Source organism: Eutrigla gurnardus, assembly GCF_963514095.1.
Source record: "Eutrigla gurnardus genome assembly, chromosome: 23".
Lineage (NCBI taxonomy): Eukaryota > Metazoa > Chordata > Actinopteri > Perciformes > Triglidae > Eutrigla > Eutrigla gurnardus.
Genome location: NC_139934.1, coordinates 3,456,079 through 3,481,327, shown reverse-complemented (window position 1 = coordinate 3,481,327; position 25,249 = coordinate 3,456,079). Strand labels below are relative to the sequence as shown.

General features: G+C 48.2%; 2 protein-coding genes and 2 long non-coding RNA genes across 4 annotated transcripts in view; 3 read left to right on the top strand and 1 right to left on the bottom strand.

The window, feature by feature from the left end:
• The first annotated feature begins 1,330 nt into the window (after nt 1-1,330).
• ctc1 (CTS telomere maintenance complex component 1) lies at nt 1,331-13,006 on the top strand. Its single transcript, XM_084002355.1, has 24 exons — nt 1,331-1,481; nt 1,832-1,931; nt 2,107-2,194; nt 2,339-2,561; nt 2,890-3,128; nt 3,256-3,385; nt 3,846-4,163; nt 4,241-4,363; nt 4,800-5,029; nt 5,122-5,317; nt 5,493-5,695; nt 5,926-6,089; nt 6,186-6,300; nt 6,591-7,023; nt 7,100-7,189; nt 7,313-7,450; nt 7,661-7,707; nt 7,970-8,182; nt 9,419-9,487; nt 9,567-9,726; nt 10,012-10,067; nt 10,158-10,314; nt 12,421-12,535; nt 12,643-13,006. Exons 1-24 carry the CDS (start codon nt 1,431-1,433, stop codon nt 12,783-12,785), a joined length of 3,801 nt encoding a protein of 1,266 aa, XP_083858481.1. The 5' UTR covers nt 1,331-1,430; the 3' UTR covers nt 12,786-13,006.
• LOC311008674 overlaps nt 12,671-25,249 on the bottom strand; it is a 37,581-nt gene continuing 25,002 nt past the window's right edge. The window contains exons 4-5 of the long non-coding RNA XR_014596539.1: nt 12,751-12,895; nt 12,671-12,719 (exon numbers count right to left, since the gene is read on the bottom strand). This is a non-coding gene — a long non-coding RNA (uncharacterized lncRNA). The remainder of the gene's footprint in view (nt 12,720-12,750; nt 12,896-25,249) is intronic.
• LOC311008680 lies at nt 13,692-14,411 on the top strand. The gene is made up of 2 exons (XR_014596546.1): nt 13,692-13,892; nt 14,020-14,411. It is a non-coding gene; the product is annotated as an uncharacterized lncRNA (long non-coding RNA).
• LOC311008643 (H-2 class II histocompatibility antigen, A-U alpha chain-like) lies at nt 18,469-22,434 on the top strand. The gene is made up of 5 exons (XM_084002421.1): nt 18,469-18,696; nt 18,747-18,831; nt 19,133-19,381; nt 20,263-20,547; nt 21,220-22,434. Exons 1-5 carry the CDS (start codon nt 18,484-18,486, stop codon nt 21,339-21,341), a joined length of 954 nt encoding a protein of 317 aa, XP_083858547.1. The 5' UTR covers nt 18,469-18,483; the 3' UTR covers nt 21,342-22,434.

The following is a 25,249-nucleotide window of genomic DNA, read 5'->3' as shown; positions in this document are numbered from 1 at the left end:
ATACTCCGATATGATTTTATTATCACACATTTAACAGAAAACCCGTCTGTTTATGGAGCTCTTGGTCCAGATGGGGGGCCAGGTCTCTGCTGGTCTCTTCCTCACATGACCAAGACCCCCCCAAACCTGAAGCTGGTCCACCACTTTTGTATGGTTATCATCTTTATGTTTCCAGGATACATCTGGAGCAGAAAGGTCGTGACCCGGACTACATCAAAACAAAGATGGTGGAAGAAAAGACAAATATTCATTCAATAAAATAAAAATTATTTTATTAACATAACTCACATTTATATTTACTACATTACAGTTGATTTTACCGTCACAAGTAAAACAAGTTGATTTGAATTTGTAGAACAATTTCCTCTGAAAGATTACACAGATGTTAGCCAATAGTTTAATAATAATAATAATAATAGGCTTATAGAAATATCAAGCAGTATGTGACAGTGAAACATGTGAAGCTGTTCAGTTTAGTGTTGATAATACTAACTGTAATTTTTCTCTGCTGTTTAACATATTCACGACTGAAGCTTCTTTTCTCTGTTTTCTTAAAGGATGTTAATACATTAAACCATATGGGCAGAACTACTTTATTACAAACCATCTATTATTGTTAATTTCTCCCCACCAATTTCATTTTAATCAGTCAGCATACATAATATCAAAGGGAGACATTGAACTCACTCGAATCAAATCACATGAATCACTGCAAAAATTAAAACAGAGCAACACCAATCATTAAAATACAGTAGAAATGAAATAAATCACATGTAAAATACATGAATCCCAATACTATGACTGTAAATACTACTACTACTGTTAATATTACTGCAATTATACTACTACAAATGCCTAAAAGTCTGTTCAGGTAGTGTTTTTTCTCCACTAGGTGGCGCTGTAACTCTGCTTATGGTGATGTTGGGACTTTGAAAATGTATTGACTATGAAAATCATGATCCTGTTCTAGTCCTGCTCAATGTGTAAAGTGTCCTGGGTTGACTTCTGTTGTGACATCACACTATAAATAGAATAGAATTGAATCAAATAGAGATAAACAAGCGAGGGAATTACTTTAAAAAATGACTAATGAAGTATGTTCATGTATGGTCTCAGTCACCACCTTCCTTTTTAATTTATTGTATTATTGTTATTATTTTATGGGTGATGATTGGGGAAGAATTATTGTATTTGCATATTGTTGCATGTTTGATTAAATAAAAACAAACTTTGATTTTAAACAAAACGAACCTGTAGATGAAACTGTAAGTTAAAAACGCGTAGGTGCTCTAAGCCTCCGCGGACACCGTAGCTCCACCGGAAATGTGTTTGAGTGCTCTCTAGCGCGGGATCGGTTGGTTTGTTTACATCCCGCTTGTGTGAACAACGACACGTTCGCTGTTTAAAAAGGAACACAGACGACTGTGGCGATGGACTCCCTGCAGCTGTTCCTGGATCAGTTTAAACCCGGCGGGGAAGCTGTAAGTAGCAGAACTCCGATTACAAACATGTCAGTTTAAGCTTGTGAAGCTCAGGGGCGGCAGGGAAACCCGAGAGAACAGGAGCAAAGCCGGTTTATTACCGAGTCAGGTCTGCTGCTCACATCGGCTCACACAGAATCCAACGCTGCGTTGTTATAACGCGAATAATGTGCGTTTATCAAGTCAACTGACCAAAGGACACACGGGGAAAGTCCTGCTTAATTGAGTGTGTAAGGCTAATGGAATCAGTTAGTTATTAGGACTCGTTATTACAGTGGATATTTGTTTATAAATATCATAATAATTATTATTTTAATGCCTGTGTGTACATACATTAATGCCCTCTGCAGGAGGAAACCTGGTTAAAGGAGATGTTCAGCTTCGTCAAAGAATACTTGTGTCCGGTGCTCTCTGGTCCCGCCCCTCCTGCCACTGACGACATATTGACAGGTAAGTCAGCCAATCAAGCTTCAGGAGTGTTGTGACAGGTGGAGCGCTTGCTTTAAGGTGTCTTTATTATATAACTTGGAGCATGACGAGGGTCCACAGCAGAAGCAGGAGGTCAGAGGTCAGAGGCTGCATGGTTGCATGGTTCACATGGTATCATCCGTCTGTTGTGTTGCAGGTGTGTGTGCTCACCAGCTGAGTGTGTGTGTGGTGAGGAAGATACAGGAGAACGTGGCTGTCACACACACTTTACCTGTCAGCTACAGGTACGCCCACATATTTATAGTAAAGTATGTTTTATACTCCTGCTGCGTCTGAAATCACACACTTCAACAGCTGTCATTACTGTCACTTCCTGATTGGAGTCACGTAACCATGGTAACATTTTTTTCCTCTGACCCCGTCCCCAGGCCGGCGTCCATCTCCGAGCTGCTCTCCCTGCAGCGCCTGGCCTGTGTCAGTAACCTGAGTTGGAGCACCAATCAGCAGCGAGTGTGGGCAAAGGAGGCGGAGCTTTCTCTGCCGGGCTGTCTGGCTCTGCCGCGGGTCAACCTGCTGCTGATTGGCTGTCTGAGGGAGGGGAGAAGCGGGGAGTGGAGGCTGACAGACGCCAGCGGCAGCGTCAGGTGTGAGGTGAGTCTGCAGCGTGATGCGTTCAGGTGTGAGGTGAGTCTGCAGCATGATGCGTTCAGGTGTGAGGTGAGTCTGCAGCGTGATGCGTTCAGGTGTGAGGTGAGTCTGCAGCATGATGCGTTCAGGTGTGAGGTGAGTCTGCAGCGTGATGCGTTCAGGTGTCAGGTGAGTCTGCAGGGTGATGCGTTCAGGTGTCAGGTGAGTCAGCAGCGTGATGCGTTCAGGTGTCAGGTGAGTCTGCAGTGTGATGCGTTCAGGTGTGAGGTGAGTCTGCTACGTGATGCATTCAGGGTCCCACTCAGTTACCTTACTGTCTCTCTCTCTCCAGTGCCTGTCTCCCTCTCCTCTGTGGCTGAATTGTCCTGTCTTCCTCCCTCACTGGAACTACATCCCCCACAATGCTTCGGGGCAGGACCAGGATGAGCCTGGAGGCTACTTGGAGCTGATTGGTTGTCCTGTTCGGCTGTGTCCCGATCCAGAGCAGGGATTGGCCGTTAGTCTTGGAGGAGGGGCGGGGCTTAACAGAGCAGTGGGAGTCAGAGAGGCTGCTGATTTACTGGACAACAGGTGAGTCACCTGTTACCTGTTACCTGTCACATGACCTTTGAACTAAGGTTTGAAGTGTCAGAGAGCTACACTGTGACGCTCTCTCTGTGTGCCTGTCTGTCTATCTGCCTCACTGTCTGTCTCTCAGGACTCGGGGACTGCGTGTCTCCGTCTATGGGCAGGTGGGTTCAGTCTGCCCTCTGCTGGTCGTGGCAGGAACGACCTTCTTCTGCTTCTCGCTGACAGACGCCTCTCACACCCTTCCTGTCCTCGTCAAGGTGTGTGATGTCACTTCCTGAGAACGTCAATACACACTGATCGTACTCTCATGGGAATGTCTAATATAATACCTTAGAATCTGAAATACCTTATTGATCCTTGGAGGACGTTTGTAATTAATGAATGAGAAGCTAATCTATAATCTGTGACAGCCAATGAGACGATGCCAGCGATCAATAATGTGGAAAATGTTTATCAGCGGAAGTTGAGATCTTTAGGTTTTGTTTCTCTGATCAACTCTAAAGCCAAAAATAAGCCTGTCTGTCTCTCTGCCCCTCTGTCTCTCTGTCTGTCCGTCTCTCTGCCTGTCTGTTTCTCTCTCTGCCCATCTGTCTCTCTGCCTGTCCGTCTGTCTCTCTGCCTGTCCGTCTCTCTGCCCGTCTGTCTCTCTGTCTGTCCGTCTCTCTGCCTGTCTGTTTCTCTCTCTGCCCGTCTGTCTCTCTGCCTGTCTGTCTGCAGGCCAGCAGCAGGCTGTGGTGGACTCAGTGTGTGTGTGTTGGTCAGACAGTGTGTGTGACGGCGTTGCGTGTGTGTGTCCTACGAGGCTGGAGAGGAAACAACATCCTGTGTGTGACCGACCAGTCTGAGATACACACTAACTACACACACACTCCTGGAGACAACACACACACTGACTCACCGTCTGACAAGCCCCCTCCGGTGATGATGTCACACGTTGATGATGATGATGATGTCAACTGTGAGGAGGCGGGGCCTGAGAGAGTCGTCATCCAATCAGGTGCCAGGATTAAAACGTCCAGAGTCATCAGTTATCAGGTAAAATACAGAGAACACTGCTGGATGTTAGCTGTAATGTTACCTGTGTGGTAAGCCCCACCCCTCTTCTCTGATAGGGCACTGTGACTGAGGTGGTGTGTGAGGCGGCGGGACTCTACGTAATTGACAGGAAGGTGGGACTGTGCCTGGCCTATCAGCCGCTTCTGAGGAGGAGACTGAGAGCAGGAGACTCTGTGGAGGTGAGTGACAGTGCAGGTGTGTGACAGTGCAGGTGTGTGACAGTGCAGGTGTGTGACAGTACAGGTGAGTGACAGTGCAGGTGTGTGACAGTACAGGTGAGTGACAGTGCAGGTGTGTGACAGTACAGGTGTGTGACAGTACAGGTGTTTCATAGTACAGGTGTGTGACAGTACAGATTAGTGACGGTGCAGGTGTGTGACAGTGCAGGTGTGTGACGGTGCAGGTGTGTGAAGGTGCAGGTGTGTGAAGGTGCAGGTGTGTGAAGGTGCAGGTGTGTGAAGGTGCAGGTGTGTGAAGGTGCAGGTGTGTGACAGTGCAGGTGTGTGACAGTGCAGGTGTGTGACAGTACAGGTGAGTGACAGTACAGGTGAGTGACAGTACAGGTGACATCATTTTGGTCACCCCCGGTCTCTTCTTTGCTTACCTCCCCTGCAGCTCCATCATGTCCACTTCCTGTACCGACCCTGTCCTGACTTTCCTCCCAGCATGCTCTGTACCTGCCTGCGCTCCAGCCTCAGGGTCACCACCTTCAGCAGGGTGGGGGGGTCACCCCCCGACTCAAGCTGCCCTGGGGATGGAGTGTTACCACGGTTACTGCTGGAGAAAAACATGGGCGTGTCCGAGTACCTCTGGACCTGTCACCTGAGCTCACAGCTCGCACGCAGGTGAGGAGGCAGGTGGATGAACGCCCGTACAGGTGGACAACGAGGACTAAATGATCCGGTCAGTAACCTTGTTCAAACGTGTCTGTCTCCAGCCTGGTTCCCAGTCCGGGTCCCAGTCCGGGTCCCAGTCCGGGTCCCAGTCCGGGTCCCAGTGTGTTCAAGAAACAGTGTGTGTGTTCGTTGTCCTGGAAGCTGAGGGAGTGTGTGTGGAGACGAGGACGAGGACAAGGGAGGAGGGACATCTACTCTGAGATGTTGGACGAGCCTCACACCTGTCCTCTGACACAGGTAGGTACTGTGTCCTCAGTGTCTCCTGTGTCCTCGGTGTCCCCAGTGTCCTCTGTGTTCTCAGTGTCCTCGGTGTCCTCGGTGTCCCCTGTGTCCTCGGTGTCCCCAGTGTCCTCTGTGTTCTCAGTGTCCCTCTGTGTCCTCAGTTTCCCCTGTGTCCTCTGTGTCCCTACAGTACAATGTTGACCCTACAGTCCATCAGTACATCAGTGTCTCAGAGCTCAGTCAGTCCCTCCACTCAGAATGCTGGTCTTCAGTCTCCTTGAGCTCTCTGCTGCCTCCTGGTGGATCCAGTCTGTCCAGGTCTCAACTCAACACAGCACTGTCCTGGTCCTGCAGGACTCTGAAATCTGACCCCCAGGCTGAAGACAGACTCAGGTAAACTGAAGTCCTTCCCAACCATTTTATATGAATCACAGCTGTGTTTGGTTTGTCGTTGATCCACCTCTCAGGTTCTAACCCTGCTGTGTGTGTGTGTGTGTGTGTGTGTGTGTGTGTGTGTGTGTGTGTGTGTGTGTGTGTGTGTGTGTGTGTGTGTGTGTGTGTGTGTGTGTGTGTGTGTGTGTGTGTGTGTGTGTGTGTGTGTGCGTGTGTGTGTGGTGAGACAGGCAGCGCCCCCTGCTGGTGGTCGGCCTGCTGGAGCTCCCATCACAGGCGTGTGAACAAACTCTGCAGCTCAGAGACAGGACGGGAGCTGTGGCCTGTGTCGTCACGGAAACCAGCGAGGAAGAGGAGGGAGGTCAGAGGGCGGCTTTCAACACCGCCTGGATCGGTACCACACACACGCACACAGGTCAAAGGTCGCCTTTCAGCCTCAAGACTGCAGGCTAAGTGTGTGTGTGTGTGTGTGCGTGTGTGTGTGTTGCAGGCTGTCTTGTGTGTGTACAGGAGTTCACCATGGTAACGGAGAGATTTCTCCAATCAGATTTCCCCTCCTACCAACACCTGGACCAGGACAAGTACATCACACACAAACACTGCAGGTACAAGCACACACACACACACACACACACACACACACACACACACACACACACACACACACACACACACACACACACACACACACACACACACACACAAATGCACCTACAATCACACGCACACATCTTAATAATATTGTCAACAGAACACATTCAGCTGTGTGTGTGTGTGTGTGTGTGTGTGTGTGTGTGTGTGTGTGTGTGTGTGTGTGTGTGTGTGTGTGTGTGTGTGTGTGTGTGTGTGTGTGTGTGTGTGTGTGTGTGTGTGCATGTATGCGTGTGTGAGACAGAGTCTACCTGCAGTTCTCTCTGGACCACATCCACATCCTGAGTCCATCTGTTGCCATGGTTACACACCTGCGACAGAGAGGGGAGGAGCCAGGAGGTGAAGCCACCGAGAGGAAACGGACAGAAGAAGAGATGGAGGGAGGTGAGGCTGCAGGAAGGAAGAGAAGAAGACAAGCCTCCTCCTCCTCCGTTACCGTGACGACCAGGCCAGTGGGCAGCGGCCCCCGGCTCTGCGTCTCTGTGGTCATCAGGGTGGAGCAGAAGGAGGGCGTGGCCTGGAGGAACACCGGGGCAAGGCTACAAGGCGAGGAGGCGGGGCTGACATCAAGCTTTTCAGTTAGAGCTGCTGTGATTGGTCCAGTGGTGAGCTGGGGGCGGGACCCAAAGAACGGACCAATTACAGACAGAGAGATGGAGACCGATGGGGAGCACAAGGTGAGACGCTTCTTTTCCTGAGACATCCCATCATGCAGCTGTGTTGAGGGTGTCACCTGGAGGTCTGTGGTTCCAGGTGGTCCTGGTGCTCTCAGGTGTGTCGGCGCGCTGGTTTCCTGTCCTCCAGCCTGGAAGTCTGTACCGGCTCACTGCTCCCAACACACAGGTGAGTCCACCGAAGGCTGTGATTACTTATGACATCATATAAAAGGCCGGCAGCAGGTGAAGATGATGTCATCAGTATGATGATGATGATGCTGCTGGTATTTATTTGTTGTCTGTCCATCAGGATCCCAGTGTTTTGATTGGCTGCGGTGTCTCTGGGAGAAGGGGGGTGGAGCTCCACACTGACTCCACCCTTCTGGTGCAATCTGATTGGAGGTTCCATACTCTGACAGGCCCACTGCTGCCGCACACCTGCACACAGGTAGAACACACCTGGGGCTGCAACGATCCGTGGAACCGTTTCAATGATCTGTTGAAGTGAAACGTGATAGTTTCTGTTGGAAAGATCAATAATGTTGTTACTCATCATTTAACACCTGTATCTCTAGCTCACCTGTAAGACCCCCCACCCCAGCTGCTCTAATAATTATATGCTGTTAAATAGCCTCTCTCTCTCTCTCTCTGTCGTCAGGCTCTCTCGCCCAAAGTCCTGTCCATCTCTGATGTGTTGGACTGCAGGTAAACTGATTGATCATTGATTGATTGATTGGTCTGACTTGAGGTGTTTATGGTCTCAGGTGTGTGAGGTTCTTCTGATTGGCAAACATCCCGTGTGTGTGTGTGTGTGTGTGTGTGTGTGTGTGTGTGTGTGTGTGTGTGTGTGTGTGTGTGTGTGTGTGTGTGTGTGTGTGTGTGTGTGTGTGTGTGTGTGTGTGTGTGTGTGTGTGTGTGTGTGTGTGTGTGTGTGTGTGTGTGTGTGTGTGTGTGTGTGTGTGTGTAGGTCAGAGTTGGTGTGTTTCAGGGCTCAGGTGTCTGACAGGATCAGTCTCAGCGACAGGACCAGTGACTCTGCTGCAGGTGTGAGACTCACAGTGTGCGACCAAAGTGGGAGGACTCTTCAGGTGTACCTGGACTTGAGCCACACCCCCTACCCACCTGGGCTGTTGCCTGGCAACACACTGGGGCTGTCTGCTTTCCAGAGGAGAGTCTCCAGGTAAGACCTGAAGGTCCAAAGTCGAAAAGGATTTTTTTTAACTGAGGTTCAACTTTGTTCACAGACGTTTTTAAATAAACTCACTGTCAGTAAAACCTGTTAGATCCTCTATGATAGTAGACCACATTAGTCCAGAGACCAGGCCAGACTATGTGGAGGAACCAGAGACTGTCTGTGGTCCCCCAGAGGTCTAGATAGTAGCTCACATTAGTCCAGAGACTAGACCAGACTATGTGGAGGAACCAGAGACTGTCTGTGGTCCCCCAGAGGTCTAGATAGTAGCTCACATTAGTCCAGAGACCAGACCAGACTATTTGGAGGAACCAGAGACTGTCTGTGGTCCCCCAGAGGTCTAGATAGTAGCTCACATTAGTCCAGAGACTAGACCAGACTATGTGGAGGAACCAGAGACTGTCTGTGGTCCCCCAGAGGTCTAGATAGTAGCTCACATTAGTCCAGAGACCAGACCAGACTATTTGGAGGAACCAGAGACTGTCTGTGGTCCAAACAACAAGGTCTCTGCTGTGTTTATGTCTAGATGACCTTATTTGGAGTGTTGATGGAGCAGCTACAATGTTAGCGTAGCCTAGCATCCATCAACCAGACTCCATTCAGAAAACCAGCATTTTAACAGTAGTTATCTTGTGGTCTTGCAGACAGACATAATATGTGTCCATCTCCCCGTCTCCCTGTCTCTCTGTCTCCGTGTCTCCGTGTCTCTGTGTCTCCCTGTCTCCGTGTCTCCCTGTCTCCGTGTGTCTGTGTCTCCCTGTCTCCGTGTCTCCCTGTCTCCGTGTGTCTGTGTCTCCATGTCTCCGTGTCTCCCTGTCTCTGTGTCTCCGTGTCTCTGTGTCTCCGTGTCTCCGTGTCTCTGTGTCTCCATGTCTCTGTGTCTCCATGTCTCCGTGTCTCCGTGTCTCCCTGTCTCCATGTCTCCGTGTCTCCATGTCTCTGTGTCTCCATGTCTCCGTGTCTCTCTGTCTCCGTGTCTCCCTGTCTCCGTCTGTCTGTGTCTCCATGTCTCCGTGTCTCTGTGTCTCCATGTCTCCGTGTCTCCGTGTCTCTGTGTCTCCGTGTCTCTGTGTCTCCATGTCTCCGTGTCTCCCTGTCTCTGTGTCTCCATGTCTCTGTGTCTCCGTGTCTCCATGTCTCTGTGTCTCCGTGTCTCTCTGTCTCCATGTCTCTCTGTCTCCATGTCTCCGTGTCTCTGTGTCTCTGTGTCTCTCTGTCCTGCAGGTCTGGAGGTGTGTACTGCAGGTCTCTACCTGTCAGCTCTATAACAGTGATCTCTGTGGGAGAGACGAGGTGACACACCTGCAGATCAATAACATGTTGAGGTCGTTGTGTCTTCTGTTATTGATCAGTTTCTTCTGTTTCCTGTCAGCTCTGCCCGGCCTACTCCTGCTCCCATGATGCATCTGTGTGTGTGGGCAGTGAGCAGGGAGCAAAAGTGCATTGTGGGTCAGGTCAAAGGTCATGTGGTGTGTTTCCTGTTCCTGCAGCTGCAGTGGAGCTGCTCGCTGTGTGGGAGTCTCTACATGCAGGTGTTCTAACGGGTTCTACTGGGGTCTACTGGGTTCTACTGGGTTCTACTGGGTTCTACTGGGGTCTACTGGGTTCTACTGGGGTCTACTGGGTCCTACTGGTGCCCTACTGGGTTCTACTGGGGCCAACTGGGGTCTACTGGGGTCTACTGGGTGTTACTGGGGCCTACTGGGTTCTACTAGGTTCTCCTGGGGATAATGTGGTTCTGCTTGTAATGACGTATGCAGCCTGTAGAGGGCGCTAGTCTCCTTGAGGTTCGTGACTGATGTCTCTCCATCTTTCAGACTTGTTCCGGTCCTCAGTGCCCTTCGACCTCATCCGTCTTTGAGTCCAAAGCGAAGTAAGACCTCTTCTGTTCTTTACTGTGTATTTCTATGTACTTCTACTCTCTGAGACTGCGTGTTTGTGTACTTTGTACTCCATGAATCAGGCTGGTGATTGATGACGGGACCGGCGAGGCCCACGTGTGGTTCTCAGGTGCTCTAGTTCGTCATCTGCTGGGATTGGCCGATTCTCAGTGGGAGGGGCTTCAGAGAGCACTCAGGGTCAGAGGTCACATAAGAGTCTACCCCCGGGGGCGGAGCGGGGTCAGTACCACTTCCTGTTTGACATCGCAGCGACTGTGGACCAATCACAGTGTGTTTGTGTTATCTGTCTCTCTCAGGTGTGTGTATTCACCTGTCTCGCTCTCTCAGGTGTGTCTATTCACCTGTCTCTCTCTCTCAGGTGTGTGTGTATTCACCTGTCTCTCTCTCTCTCAGGTGTGTCTATTCACCTGTCTCTCTCTCTCTCTCTCTCTCAGGTGTGTGTCTATTCACCTGTCTCTCTCTCTCAGGTGTGTGTATTCACCTGTCTCTCTCTCAGGTGTGTGTATTCACCTGTCTCTCTCTCTCTCAGGTGTGTCTATTCACCTGTCTCTCTCTCTCTCTCTCTCAGGTGTGTTTGTATTCACCTGTCTCTCTCTCTCTCAGGTGTGTGTATTCACCTGTCTCTCTCTCAGGTGTGTCTATTCACCTGTCTCTCTCTCTCTCAGGTGTGTGTATTTACCTGTCTCTCTCTCAGGTGTGTGTGTATTCACCTGTCTCTCTCTCAGGTGTGTGTATTCACCTGTCTCTCTCTCAGGTCTGTGTATTCACCTGTCTGTCTCTCAGGTGTGTCTATTCACCTGTCTCTCTCTCTCAGGTGTGTGTGTATTCACCTGTCTCTCCCTCAGGTGTGTGTATTCACCTGTCTCTCTCTCAGGTGTTTGTATTCACCTGTCTCTCTCTCAGGTGTGTCTATTCACCTGTCTCTCTCTCTCTCAGGTGGGTGTGTATTCACCTGTCTCTCTCTCAGGTGTGTGTATTCACCTGTCTCTCTCTCAGGTGTGTCTATTCACCTGTCTCTCTCTCTCTCAGGTGTGTTTATTCACCTGTCTCTCTCTCAGGTGTGTCTATTCACCTGTCTCTCTCTCTCTCAGGTGTGTGTATTTACCTGTCTCTCTCTCAGGTGTGTGTGTATTCACCTGTCTCTCTCTCAGGTGTGTGTATTCACCTGTCTCTCTCTCAGGTGTGTCTATTCACCTGTCTCTCTCTCTCTCTCTCTCTCTCTCTCTCTCTCTCAGGTGTGTGTATTCACCCGTCTCTCTCTCTCAGGTGTATGTATTCACCTGTCTCTCCCTCAGGTGTGTGTATTCACCTGTCTCTCTCTCAGGTGTGTGTATTCACCTGTCTCTCTCTCTCTCTCTCGGGTGGGTGTGTATTCACCTGTCTCTCTCTCTCTCTCTCAGGTGTGTGTATTTACCTGTCTCTCTCTCAGGTGTGTGTGTATTCACCTGTCTCTCTCTCAGGTGTGTGTATTCACCTGTCTCTCTCTCAGGTGTGTCTATTCACCTGTCTCTCTCTCTCTCTCTCTCTCTCTCTCTCAGGTGTGTGTATTCACCCGTCTCTCTCTCTCAGGTGTATGTATTCACCTGTCTCTCCCTCAGGTGTGTGTATTCACCTGTCTCTCTCTCAGGTGTGTCTATTCACCTGTCTCTCTCTCTCTCAGGTGGGTGTGTATTCACCTGTCTCTCTCTCTCTCAGGTGTGTGTATTCACCTGTCTCTCTCTCAGGTGTGTCTATTCACCTGTCTCTCTCTCTCTCAGGTGTGTTTATTCACCTGTCTCTCTCTCAGGTGTGTCTATTCACCTGTCTCTCTCTCTCTCAGGTGTGTGTATTTACCTGTCTCTCTCTCAGGTGTGTGTGTATTCACCTGTCTCTCTCTCAGGTGTGTCTATTCACCTGTCTCTCTCTCTCTCTCTCTCTCTCTCTCTCAGGTGTGTGTATTCACCCGTCTCTCTCTCTCAGGTGTATGTATTCACCTGTCTCTCCCTCAGGTGTGTGTATTCACCTGTCTCTCTCTCAGGTGTGTGTATTCACCTGTCTCTCTCTCTCTCGGGTGTGTCTATTCACCTGTCTCTCTCTCAGGTGTGTGTATTTACCTGTCTCTCTCTCACTCAGGTGTGTGTATTCACCCGTCTCTCTCTCTCAGGTGTGTGTATTCACCTGTCTCTCTCTCTCTCAGGTGTGTGTATTCACCCGTCTCTCTCTCTCAGGTGTGTGTATTCACCTCTCTCTCTCTCAGCTGTATGTATTCACCTGTCTCTCTCTCAGGTGTGTGTATTCACATGTCTGTCTGTCAGGTGTGTCTATTCACCTGTCTCTCTCTCCCAGGTGTGGGACTCCGATGACGCTCTCCTCCACTTCCTGTTGAGTTTGTGCAGCAGTGATGTCGTGTGTCGTCAGCTGTGTCTCACCTGCAGGAAACAGAACCACCAAAGACCAGAAGGTACTCGACCATGTTGACCAACAGTCCATGTTGACCAACTGCTCATGTTGACCAACAGTCCATGTTGACCAACAGTCCATGTTGACCAACTGCTCATGTTGTTTCAGAGATGAAGAGGTTCAGTCGAGGAGAGCGAGACTTTGTGACCAGGTTGACTCCTCCCCTGCAGCTCACCTGTCTGCACCTGAACACCGACTCTTCTCACCTGTCTGCACCTGAACACCGACTCCTCTCACCTGTCTGCACCTGAACACTGACTCCTCTCACCTGTCTGCACCTGAACACTGACTCCTCTCACCTGTCTGCACCTGAACACCGACTCCTCTCACCTGTCTGCACCTGAACACCGACTCCTCTCACCTGTCTGCACACTGGAAGTCAGCCACAGGAAGGGGCGGGGCTAGCTGACTTACTTTCCTGAGGTTCTGTTGAGTTTGTTGAATATGTTCATAAAAGTTCAGAAATATTCTCCCCCGAAGCCTTTTTCGACTGTTTTTTCACACCCATGTCATGTCGCCATGGCAACACGACACTCCTGTGTAATGACAATGATGACGAAGATTTTGCCGTTCAGCCTCGTCGACTGTAGTTGTAGCAGGGAGGTTTGGAACCGGCAGGTTTAGAACTGTTTGGAACCAGCAGGTTTGGAACCGTTCCCATGCACCTCTGCGATGATTTAGCGAATCGAAGAAGAAGTTTCCACTCGTAAAAAGACTTGGGCTATTTGAGGAAGTCACACTTAGTGTTGGTGAACATGCAGGACTCGAGGAGACCTGATACTGGGTGTGGGTGTCAGACCGGGTCTGTATAGTCCAACATTGCGAGTCTCGGAGGCTCGTTGCGGTTCTCCAGTCGTCGACCGATCCCATAAACCATCACAGTATTAGTAACGTGTTGTAGCATCATGTAGATTAGATGAAAGCTTCGCCAGTACGAACCAGCAGGGGGCGCCGGAGCTCCTCTCTCTCTCTCTCTTTCTCTCTGCTGTCCAACAGCAAACTGCTGCCCCTGGTAACTGATGACTCATCAGCAGCTCTCTCTCTGATTGGCTGCTGACTGAACAGGAAGTGAAAGTAAAGAGTTGGGACTTTCCAGAGGCTGGGTTGAGGTGTCTGATCACATGACTGCTGACACACACACACACACACACCACACACACACACACACACACACACACACACTAATAACAATTAATGACCTTGTTTGTGAGGAACATTTCAAAATAAAGTTCCGTGTTCTCGACCAGGAGGAAGTAACTTCTTGTCTCCTGGTAGAACGGTGAAGTTTAATAAGTACATCCGTGTGTCGTCGCCGTGGAGACGGACTTTAATGGATGAGTTTCTGGTATCTGGATGTCGTTACATTTTAATGATGTGATCTGGGTTCTTTGGCACAGAATCTCAAGCCAAATGTGAACAAACTGGGGGTAAAAGTGAACACAGAACTGGAACTCGATGCCAGATTAAAGCTGTGGTGAAGTGGAGCTTTTTCCAGTTGAGGCTTTTCCCCGCCCCCTCTCAGGTCAGCTGACCAGCTGCTCCTGACGGTGCCTAAAGCTTTTCTCTGGGTTGCTGCTGCACATTCACAGGCCTCCTCACTGTCTCATTTTAAAACTCACCTCTTTAGTTTGGCTTCATGATTTAATGTGTTTACGTGCATATGTTTTAATCTTTCTATTATGCTTCATCTCGTTGTGTTATATCTATTTATTGTTTTATCTCGTTGTGTTATATCTATTTATTGTTTTATCTCGTTGTGTTATATCTATTTATTGTTTTATCTCGTTGTGCAGCACTTTGGAAACCTTGTGTTTGTTAAAATCGTGCTATATTGTTGTGGAAAAATGAATCTGCCCAATAAAGATCAACAACCAGGATCAGCTTTTTCTCCGAGGTTTATTTCACTAAGTATTCTCATCTGCAGAAGAAAGTACTGGTCACCCCTGCCTTCTGATACAAAGGTTCAGACTCAGCAGGAACGACCCTGAGTCCAACAACAATCTCCCTTTTAAGGAGGAGGAACCAAAGGACGGATCATGTCCTATCTTACAAAGACAAGATGTACAGGCAAGGTCAAGATTTACAGAACACAGGCGTCATAGTCCTGAAATTATCTTATGTCAATGTGGCACTCATGTTCATATCATCTACAAACAGGCATTCATTTTCGTCATAGCATAACAGTCAGATGAGGAGATGCAGATCGACGTCTGGCCTGACAAATATTCTGATTATAAAGTACAAACATCCAAAATTTCCATTACAATATAAATAAAGTGGATCAGATCTGAGCTTGATCCAGGTCTTTGGCTCCTGAAGTCCTGAACCGCTTCTCTCTCTAGTGCTTCACCTGGTACCTGATGACTCATCAGCAGCTCTCTCTCTGATTGGCTGCTGACGTGGAAGTGAAAGTAAGGAGTCGGGACTTTCCACAGATGCTGCTGCATTTAGAGGCTGCAGGAAACCGCAGCGTCCTCATATTAAGGTACTGTTTGTTCTGATGCTCCGTGTCTGGTTAACGTGAGGAACTCCTGGTTTTTACGAGGACCCTGAAGGCATCGTGTGGCCTGACTGGTTCTCGTCCCAGTTCACCAAAGCAACATGTTTTCACACTCAGAGAAGAAGATGAAGTGTTTGTCTTCATCATCAGCTTTGTTATAACACACCTTGTTGTGTCATCAAACACGCGTTGTTCCTGAAGGCAGCGCCGGATCAAACACCTCATCAAGTATCAAAGTGTTTCTCTGTGAAGCTTCGTGTTGGTTCTGTTTCCACCTCGTAAAGACTCTGATCACATGACCTCCGCTCAGCTCTGCTGAGTCCACGTTTATGGTCGTTAATAGCAGAGGTGTATAGTAACGAAGTAGATGTACTTCGTTACACTACTTAAGTATTTTTTTTGAGGATTTGTACTTTACTTGAGTTTTTTTTTTCATCAGGACTTTTACTTTTACTTCACTACATTTAAAAGTTAAAAAATATACTTTTACTTCGTTACTTTGACATTTGCTACCTCGTTACTCGTTCCAAATTAAAATAATCAAAGAATTATCTGGAATGCGCGGGTCCGAGAGGACGAGAAGAACCACGTACGTTACTCTCGCGAAGTTTAAGGTAAATGCGGGATGCGCGCGGGGCGGCAGAGACGAGCAGCACTACAAACATGAAACATGGCAGCCGCAAACCATTTCGACGACGAGGGAGACACAGAAGACGCACAGCGTACAGCTTCGGCAGAAGACGACGGTCACCCGTGGGCATACCTGGGAACTATGTTCAGCTACCTCGGGATGGGGGCAAATTCCAAATAATTTTGGGTTGTTTTGCTTCTTTTCATGCATACTATAAAATACTTGTACTTGTACTTTTGATACTTGAGTATATTTCTTCACAAGATACTTTTGATACTTAAGTACATTTAATGTGAGCTACTTTAAGACTTTTACTCAAGTAATTTTCCTTTAGGTGACTTTAACTTTTACCAAAGTCATTTTCAGTTATGGTACTTATACTTTTACTTAGTTATTTTTTTCAAGTACTTTATACACCTCTGGTTAATAGAACCGAACTAGTGACGAATGAAGGAGATTATTGGAGCTCCATTTAACTTTAGAACGTCTCCAAAGACACCCAAGAAGAACCAAAGTCCAGACCAGTGAGCTTGCTCCAGACCAGTGAGCTTGCTCCAGACCAGTGATCCTTCCCCAGACCAGTGAGCCTGCCCCAGACCAGCGAGCCTGCCCCAGACCAGTGATCCTTCCCCAGACCAGCGAGCCTGCTCCAGACCAGTGATCCTTCCCCAGACCAGCGAGCCTGCTCCAGACCAGTGATCCTTCCCCAGACCAGCGAGCCTGCTCCAGACCTTGCCTCAGTTATGGTCAGAGTTCACGATACCACAGTAAGAAGGACACGGGGCAAAGATGGCACCCATGGACCTGAGACCAAAACCACTTATGTCCCCGAAGAACACAAAGGCTTGTCTCACATTTACCAAAAACATTTGGTAAAGTATCTTTATATGTATATTAGAAGTTGTCTCATGATAAGGGTCTGTGTTAGGATCCTGGTTCTAGATGTAGATCCAGGCTTCACATCCAGTCTGCTTCCTGTGTTTCCTCCACATCCAGGTCTAGTTCAGACCGGGTCCAGAGACCCGATCTCCCTGGACCCTAGGGGACCGAGATGCTTTGAGGGGATGTGATCTAGCCTCACTGCCTCTCTGATCCTGATTTGAGGTTCTGCTGTCTCTTGAGATGAAGAGTGTGTAGCAGCATAGATGTGCCGTCCATGTTATTAAGGGCCACTGGTGGCCGTGATGAGGTGGGCTGGTATAAAAACCGCCGTCCTCCACCGCCTCTTCCTTTTGCGCTCCCGTCACTTCCGGGTCTGAGCCCGTCTGGTCCGACAGGGCGACTGCTTGTGTGCTGCTCCGGCTTCCCCATATGAGCGGTGGTGTATTTCTGGCTTGGTGAACGCTGACTGCAGCCGGAGTCCTCCCTCCCTCCCTCCCTCCTGTGCGAGTGGACATGTGTGTGTCCCCAGTTGGTTATAAACAGGACTAACTGCAATCAGCTTATTGGGGTCGCTGCTGCTTTGTCTGCCCTTTGTCTGCCGATGATTAGTCTCCACGCTGCTTTGCCCCGCTGGCATATCGTGTCCACCGCCACTTGGCTCTCCTGGCGCACTGCCCGAGAAGCTTTACCAGAGGCGCTCACATAGCGTGTGTTTTAACCGGGGCCTACCCCCCGATGTGGGAATGAGTGTGTTAAATTGTGTTTTGATTATTTGAGTAATTTTGTAATTGTTTGGTTGGACTACTTTAGTTTTATTTAGCTTATCTAATAATTTAGGTGGAATTTTGTTTTTCTTTTGTTTGTTCTTTTCATATTATTTTTGATTTGCCCACTGAAGTGATTATTTCTCTCTATTTTGGGAGGTTTAGCTCAGGAGGTAGAGCGGGTTGGCTGGTAACCGCAAGATTGCCGGGTCGATCCCCGGCTCCTCCTAGCTGAGTGCCTGGTGTCCCTGAGCAAGACACCTCACCCTAATTGCTCCTGACGAGCTGGCTGTCGCCCTGCCCGGTTGACTCCACCGTCAGTGTGTGAATGTGTGTATAAATGGGTGAATGTCAGCCATTATAAAGTACTATATATATAAAGTACTATAAAGCACCTTGGACAAAAGCACTATATAAATGACGCCATTTACCATTTTTTCAGTTGTTGGAGACCGGTGGGGGCGTGCTGGTGTCCTGGTGGTGGTGTCCCCCCTTGTCTCGTCTGCTGTGCCTTGGGAGCGGGTTTACTTCAGTGTATGCTGGGTGATTTTGGTTGATTTCATTATTTTGGTGGAACCCCTCTTGCAGTCACTGTCCACTCACTCGGCTCCAGCCCCCTCATTTGATTTCCTTTTCCTTTTGTTTTTGTGTGAATGATAAGAAGACTTTAAAAAAGATTATTTAATAAAACTGTATTTATTTTTATAACATTCAAACCACGTCTCATGCCTTTAATGAGTGATCTTACCTGTGTGCCTTGCACTTTAAATTAATTCCCTGGGTGAAACTCCCAGGGTGGCGTTGTCGGTTCGTTTTCTTGTTGTTTTTGGTCAGATTATTTAGTTTAGTTTCTTCCCGTCTTGCTCCCTCGCCACAAGTGTAAAAACTAAACACATAATATTCATAACATTCATAATAATAATAATTCCTCATCATTTAATTAATGAAGGAATCCAGAGAATAAATGACTGTTCATCTTAAATAATTATAATAATAATAATCTGCTGAAATATGCAAATTAAATATGAATAAAAGAACAATTTCTTCCTCAGCAAAACATGAAAGAGACAAATATCATAAATATTATAAATATTTCCATCTGTCATGTTGTCCTCTGATAATCATACTGACAGATAAACATGTTTTACTGCAGCCTGTCTACCTGGATACCGATGACATCACGCCATCCCTGCTCTCTGATTGGCTGTTCTCCGTCTAAGAGGGCAACAGTTTCTGTCAGGCCTCCTCAGACGGTTCAGGTCTACAGAGAGTCAGGGTTCAGGTCTACAGAGAGTCAGACGGTTCAGGTCTACAGAGAGTCAGACGGGTTCAGGTCTACAGAGAGTCAGACGGGTTCAGGTCTACAGAGAGACAGACGGGTTCAGGTCTACAGAGTCAGACGGGTTCAGGTCTACAGAGAGTCAGACAGGTTCAGGTCTACAGAGAGCTGATGAAGACCATGATGAAGACCATGATGGGGGTCCTCATACTCTCCAGTGTCTTCTGTGTCTCAGCTGACAGTAAGTTTGTCTGTCTGTCTCTTTACTATCTGTCTGTCTCTTTACTATCTGTCTGTCTGTTTACTGTCTGTCTGTCTGTTGACTGTCTGTTTTCTGACTGTCTGTCTGTCTGTCTGTCTGTTTACAGTCTGTCTGTTTACTGTCTGTCTGTTTACTGTCTGTGTGTCTGTTTACTGTCTGTCTGTCAGTTTACTGTCTGTCTGTCTGTTTACTGTCTGTCTGTTGACTGTCTGTCTGTTTACTGTCTGTCTGTTGACTGTCTGTCTGTTGACTGTCTGTCTGCTCTGGTGTTTCTCTTCAGGTCTCTATGAGGACACTAATTATGTTGGCTGTTCAGAGACTGATGGAGAGGAGGTTTATGGACTAGAAGGGGAAGTGGTGTGGTACGCAGACTTCAAGAACAAGAGAGGAGTCGAGCCTCAGCCCAGTTTCATAGATCATATCACCTATCAGGATGGAACTTATGAACAGGCTGAGGCTGATCTACAGACCTGCAGATTTAACCTGAACTTTGGTCGTAAAAACTTCAAGGACGTCCCGGTGGAGCGTGGTAAGTCTTCCCAGTGTTTCACTCAGCGTTCTGTTCTCCTGTTTACTTTGAACTCAACAGAAGGTTCTATTTGGACAAGAAGACGGGTTCCTCTCAAAACAACAACAACAACAACAACAACAAGCTTGTCTCTTCTGGTCAAACACACTGACGGTCTCAACAACTAACAGTGCAGTCAACCCCAGTCCAGAGTCCTTAGACCAGAGACTGGATTTCAGGGTCCAGTGTTCAGGGTCTAGGATCCACAGTCCAGGATTCAGGGTCCACGGTAAAGGGTCTAGAGTTCAGGGTCCAGAGTTCAGGGTCTAGGGTCCACGGTCCAAGGTCCAGAGTCCAGGGTTTACGGTCCATAGTCCAGGGTCCAGAGTCCAGGTCCAGAGTTCAGGGTCCACGGTCCACGGTCCACGGTCCACGGTCCAGAGTCCAGAGTTCAGGGTCTAGGGTCCACGGTCCAGGGTCCAAATCCATGGTCCAGGGTCCACGGTCCACAGTCCAGGGTCTATTTCCCAGCTGATATTTAATTTCGGGCAAACATGGACACAGAAATTAGTGTGTGTGTGTGTGTGTGTGTGTGTGTGTGTGTGTGTGTGTGTGTGTGTGTGTGTGTGTGTGTGTGTGATGGCCTCTGATTCACTTCATTCAGTAACAATCTAAAGGTGACATCAAAGCCCCTCTCAGCAGTCATCACAAATCTGGCATTTAAAGGGTTAACATTTTATAAATAAATTAATATTTATAATCAGGAGGGAAGAGCTTAGAGATTTAGCAAAACAAAAGTGGAAAAAAAATATATACAAGGATTTTATGGTAATATTTCACGTGGACACTTTTGGAGGGGTCTTTGTGGGTTAAATATTAATAAGAGCTGTGTTTCTGTTCAGATCCTCCTTCTCGTCCAATCATCTACACCCGAGACGCCCTGGACCTGGGGGAGAAGAACACCCTCATCTGTCATGTGACTGGATTCTATCCTGCTCCTGTAACGTTGTACTGGACAAAGAATGAAGAGAACGTGACCGAAGGAATCAACATCAATGTTCCCTACATCAACAAAGACGGGACCTTCAACCAGTTCTCCAGACTGGACTTCACCCCACAGCTGGGGGACGTCTACAGCTGTACAGTGAGCCATCTGGCCCTGAAGCAACCGCTGACCAGGATCTGGGGTGAGACACCTTAGAAACCTCGACACAGCAAACCCACAGCCAGGGCTTTACCTGCTGTCTGTCTCCAGATGTGGACGTGACTCTTCACTCTGTTTTCTGTCTCCAGATGTGTCGTGACTCTTAACTCTGTTTTCTGTCTCCAGATGTGGACGTGACTCTTAACTCTATTTTCTGTCTCCAGATGTTTCGTGACTCTTAACTCTGTTTTCTGTCTCCAGATGTGTTGTGACTCTTAACTCTGTTTTCTGTCTCCAGATGTGTCGTGACTCTTAACTCTGTTTTCTGTCTCCAGATGTGTCGTTACTGTCAACTCTGTTTTCTGTCTCCAGATGTGTCGTGACTCTTAACTCTGTTTTCTGTCTCCAGATGTGTCGTGACTCTTAACTCTGTGTTTTTTGTCTCCAGATGTGTCGTGACTCTTAACTCCGTGTTTTCTGTCTCCAGATGTGTCGTGACTCTTAACTGTGTGTTTTCTGTCTCCAGATGTGTCGTGACTCTTAACTGTGTTTTCTGTCTCCAGATGTGTCGTGACTCTTAACTCTGTTTTCTGTCTCCAGATGTGTCGTGACTCTTAACTGTGTGTTTTCTGTCTCCAGATGTGTCGTGACTCTTAACTGTGTGTTTTCTGTCTCCAGATGTGTCATGACTCTTAACTCTGTTTTCTGTCTCCAGATGTGGAGAAGCCTCAGCCCAGTATTGGACCCGCGGTCTTCTGTGGACTGGGTCTGACCATCGGTCTCCTCGGCGTTGCTGCTGGAACGTTCTTCCTCATCAAAGGAAACGAGTGCAGCTGATCGGATTAATGATCCTCACATTAACTAATCCAGGCTTAACTGATCCTGCTAACTCTCATTGTGATTCCTCCTTTATCTTAATACCAGCATGCTCTTATTTTGAAATAAACACAACATGATGTTTTCTCACAGTTGTGTATCCTGTAATTATGAGTGCTTCAGATTACATGTCATAGTGTTGTGTGTGCATATATATATATATATATATATATATATATTAGGGCTGTCAGTTTAACGCATTAATTAGATTAATTAATTACACTGCAAATTAACGCGTTATAAAAATTAACGCAATTAATTCTGAGGTTCTGAGTGGCAATTCAATGCGCGAGCATTTTAAATTTGGCCCATTGAATGACCCATAGGCTACTTGGCAGTGGCACGTCAAGGTAGCACTAGCACCCTCTACGCTAGCACCGAGGAACTTGTCCGGACGTGTTCGTCACTTCACACCTGCGTCGGGAGTGAGGCGAGCACATCGTTGCGAGGGCCTTTGAATGAAGTTTATTTATAAAAAAGAACGAAGACGGGACTATCAACAAGAACGCGGTGATTTGTAGCTTTTGTAAAAAAGAATTCTCCTGTCACCGAAGCTGCTCCAGCTTGACTTATCATTTAAACACTAAACACGTCGGTACAAGTTCCACGGTTAGTTAGTTAAAGTTGTCTGTTGTCAGATCCTCTAACGTTAGCTTGGGGTGAGTTTTTGATTTGAGGAGTTGATACTGTAACCCCAGACCCTCTTTTGGGTTTGATAATTGGTTTGCTGGGATGTGCTTGGCCATTTTCTTTTAAATTTCATTTATGAAACACTTCGATAATAAAAATGTGGATTTCAAATCTTCTCTTCTTAGTGTATTCAATTGATTAGTCATGCAATACAATTTTGTAATGTCTTAGAATTTGAATTCTTTATTTGGGTACCTTTAGCAGATATGAGATTAAAATGCGATTAATTAGATTAATTAATTACAAATCCTGTAATTAATTAGATTCATTTTTTAATCGCCTGACAGCCCTAATATATATGAATTGAATGACGTGTACCGCTCCATGAATCTTAATAAATCTTAATAAAGTGTGTGATCAGTGAGATGGTGTCGTGGCTCCCTCTGATGTGTCTCTGAAAGACTCAACAGTAGATCATCCTCTGGACTCCCTGAGACTGGTCAGGAAGTCCTGGTTCAGAGGAGACGCCATGACGGCCCCCCATGTTTCCAGCAGCTAACACTGACATCAGGCATGGGTTGAGACGGCTGGTCTGGAGTCAGTAACCTCAGAGAAGCTGCTGCTGCCGACTCAGTCCTGGTCATTACATTTACATTTAGGTAATTTAGCAGACGCTTTTGTCCAAAGCGACTTACAATAAGTACATTTGTCAAAAGAAGGAAACAAAGAAACCACAACGTATCATTGCCGATAAAGTAAGAACTAAAAGTAGAACAAGTGTTAGGTCCTCATCTGAGTAAAGTAGTACTTCAAGAGTAACAGTGCTACGATCAGAGTGCTATAGGTAAGGGTGGGGGGGGGGGGGGGGGGGGGGGTGTCGAGGGAGGGTGTTAGTGGGTCATGCTATGTAGAGTCGAGGTGAAGTCTGAACAGGTGAGTCTTGAGCCTTTTCCAGAAGATGGCAAATGACTCTGCTGTCCTGACATTGGTCAGGAGTTCGTTCCACCACTTAGGACCAGAACAGAGAAGAGTCTGGACTTTGCTGAGCGACATTTGTTTGATTTCAGCGATGGTGGTGCCAGCCGGCCAGCTGAAGTAGAGGAGCAAAGTGCTCGTTTGGGGTATGAGGTTTGACCAGTGTTTGAAGGTAGACTGGTGCCGTTCCATTGATGGCCCTGAAGGCCAGTGTCATCGTCTTGAATTGGATGCGTGCTTCAACAGGGAGCCAGTGGAGGTCACGGAGGAGGGGGGTCACATGGGAGAATTTGGGTAGATTGAAGATAAGGCGTGCTGCGGCGTTCTGGATACGCTGCAATGGTTTAATCGCATAGGCCGGGAGTCCGGCCAGGAGAGAGTTGCAGTAGTCAAGGCGGGAGATGACCAGTGCTTGGACCAGGAGCTGCGTTGCATCCTTTGTGAGGAAGGTCCGAATCCTGCGGATATTGTAGAGGGCAAATCTGCAGGATCGGGCCACAGCAGTGATGTTGGGGGTGCAGGATAGTTGGGCATCGAGGATTACACCCAGGTTCCTCACAGTTGAGGAAGGTAATACTGTGATGCCCTCGACAGTGACCGACAGGTCCATGCGAGGGCAGTTTTTCCCTGGGATGAAGAGGAGTTCGGTTTTGTTCAGGTTGAGCTTGAGGTGATGTGCAGTTGTCCAGACAGAGATGTCAGCCAGACAGTCCGAGATGCGAGTTGCAATGTGAGCGTCAGAGGTCGGGGGAAAAGAGAGGAACAGCTGGGTGTCATCAGCGTAGCAATGGTAGGAGAATCCATGCGATGTGATAACAGAACCTAGTGATCTGGTGTATAGTGAGAACATTACTTTCTTGGTAAAGTAAGTTGCAAAGTCGTCGGCAGTAAGGGAGGAAGGGGTTAGGAGGGGTGAGGAGGGAAGAGAACATGAAGCAGAGTTTCCTGGGGTTGGAGGCAGAAGAGTTGATCTTTGCCAGGTAGAAGGCAGATTTAGCTGCTGAAACATTTGAGGTGAAGTCAGAGAGGAGGTGGTGGTAGTGAGCAAGGTCCTCGTGCTGGACCTATTTCTTCCATTTTCTCTCTGACGCTCGCAACAATGATCTGTTGGTTCGCAGAGGTTCAGACAGCCAGGGAGGGGAGGGAGATGATCGTGCAGGTCGTGAGATTGGGGGACAGAGAGTGTCCAAAGAAGAGGAGAGTGAGGACATCAGGATAGAGGAGGCTTCCTCAGTAGGCATTAAGGAGAACTGTTCCGAGGATGGGAGCGAGGAGATAACAGTTGAGGAGAGAGCGGAGGGAGTGAGGGATTTCAGGTTGCGGCGGCTGGTGACCATTCGAGGCGTAGAGGGGAGGGATGAGGTGGGCTCCATGGGGAGGGAGAAAGTCACAAAGTGGTGGTCGGACACGGTGAGCGGGGTAACAGAGAGTGCCGAGATGCCACAGGATCTTGTGAAGACAAGGTCAAGCTGGTTCCCGGCCCGGTGAGTTGGTGGAGAGGGGGAGAGTGTGAGGTCAAATGCGGAAAAGAAGTCAATGAATTCAGATGAATGCAGCTTTCCCGGTTGGATGTTGAAGTCACCGAGGACGACGAGCGGTGTGCCATCATCAGGGGAGCAGCTCAGGAGGGCATCCATGTCATCCAAAAAGTCACCGAGAGGACCGGGTGGGCGATAGATCACTATGATGTTGAGTTTGAAAGGAATGGTGACAGAGACGGCGTGGAATTCAAGTGTAACGGGGTAGGTGGTCCAGAGGAAGGACCTGGTAGGACCATGTGGGTGAGATGAGGAGCCCAGTTCCTCCTCCTCGCCCTGTTCGTCTTGGGGAGTGTGAGAACGAGTAGGCAGTTGAAAGGGCAGCTGGAGTGGCAGTGTTTTCTGGGGTGATCCAGGTCTCCATGAGGGCCAGGAAGTGGAGAGTCTGCAGGGAGGCATAGGCTGAGATGGTGTCCGCCTTCTTGACTGCAGACTGGCAGTTCCACAGCCCCCCTAGTACCTCAAGTTCCTTACCGGTGGAGAGTGGTGGGTAGCAGAGATTGGATGGGTTACAGCCTCGAGTGAAGGGACTTCGGTAAAATCTTCTCCAGTGCGATGTCCTGACTGGGATAAGACACATGGCTGCGAGGAGGGGGGGGGGGGGTTGAGATGTTATACCTACCTCAATGGGCTTCCTCTCTGGACTCCCACAGATAGACTCCCTGTGTCTTTGTTCAGCTGTCTTCGTTCTGATGGCCCGACGCTGCAGCTGACGCTGTAGTGACA

Coding starts and splice junctions, on each gene's coding strand:
- LOC311008643 (XM_084002421.1), top strand. CDS start 18,484: ATGACATCACGCCATCCCTGCTCTCTGATTGGCTGTTCTCCGTCTAAG. Junction 18,832..19,132: donor CTTCTGTGTCTCAGCTGACA/GTAAGTTTGTCT, acceptor GTTTCTCTTCAG/GTCTCTATGAGGACACTAAT. Junction 19,382..20,262: donor GGACGTCCCGGTGGAGCGTG/GTAAGTCTTCCC, acceptor GTTTCTGTTCAG/ATCCTCCTTCTCGTCCAATC.
- ctc1 (XM_084002355.1), top strand. CDS start 1,431: ATGGACTCCCTGCAGCTGTTCCTGGATCAGTTTAAACCCGGCGGGGAA. Junction 7,190..7,312: donor TCACTGCTCCCAACACACAG/GTGAGTCCACCG, acceptor TCTGTCCATCAG/GATCCCAGTGTTTTGATTGG. Junction 9,488..9,566: donor ATCTCTGTGGGAGAGACGAG/GTGACACACCTG, acceptor GTTTCCTGTCAG/CTCTGCCCGGCCTACTCCTG.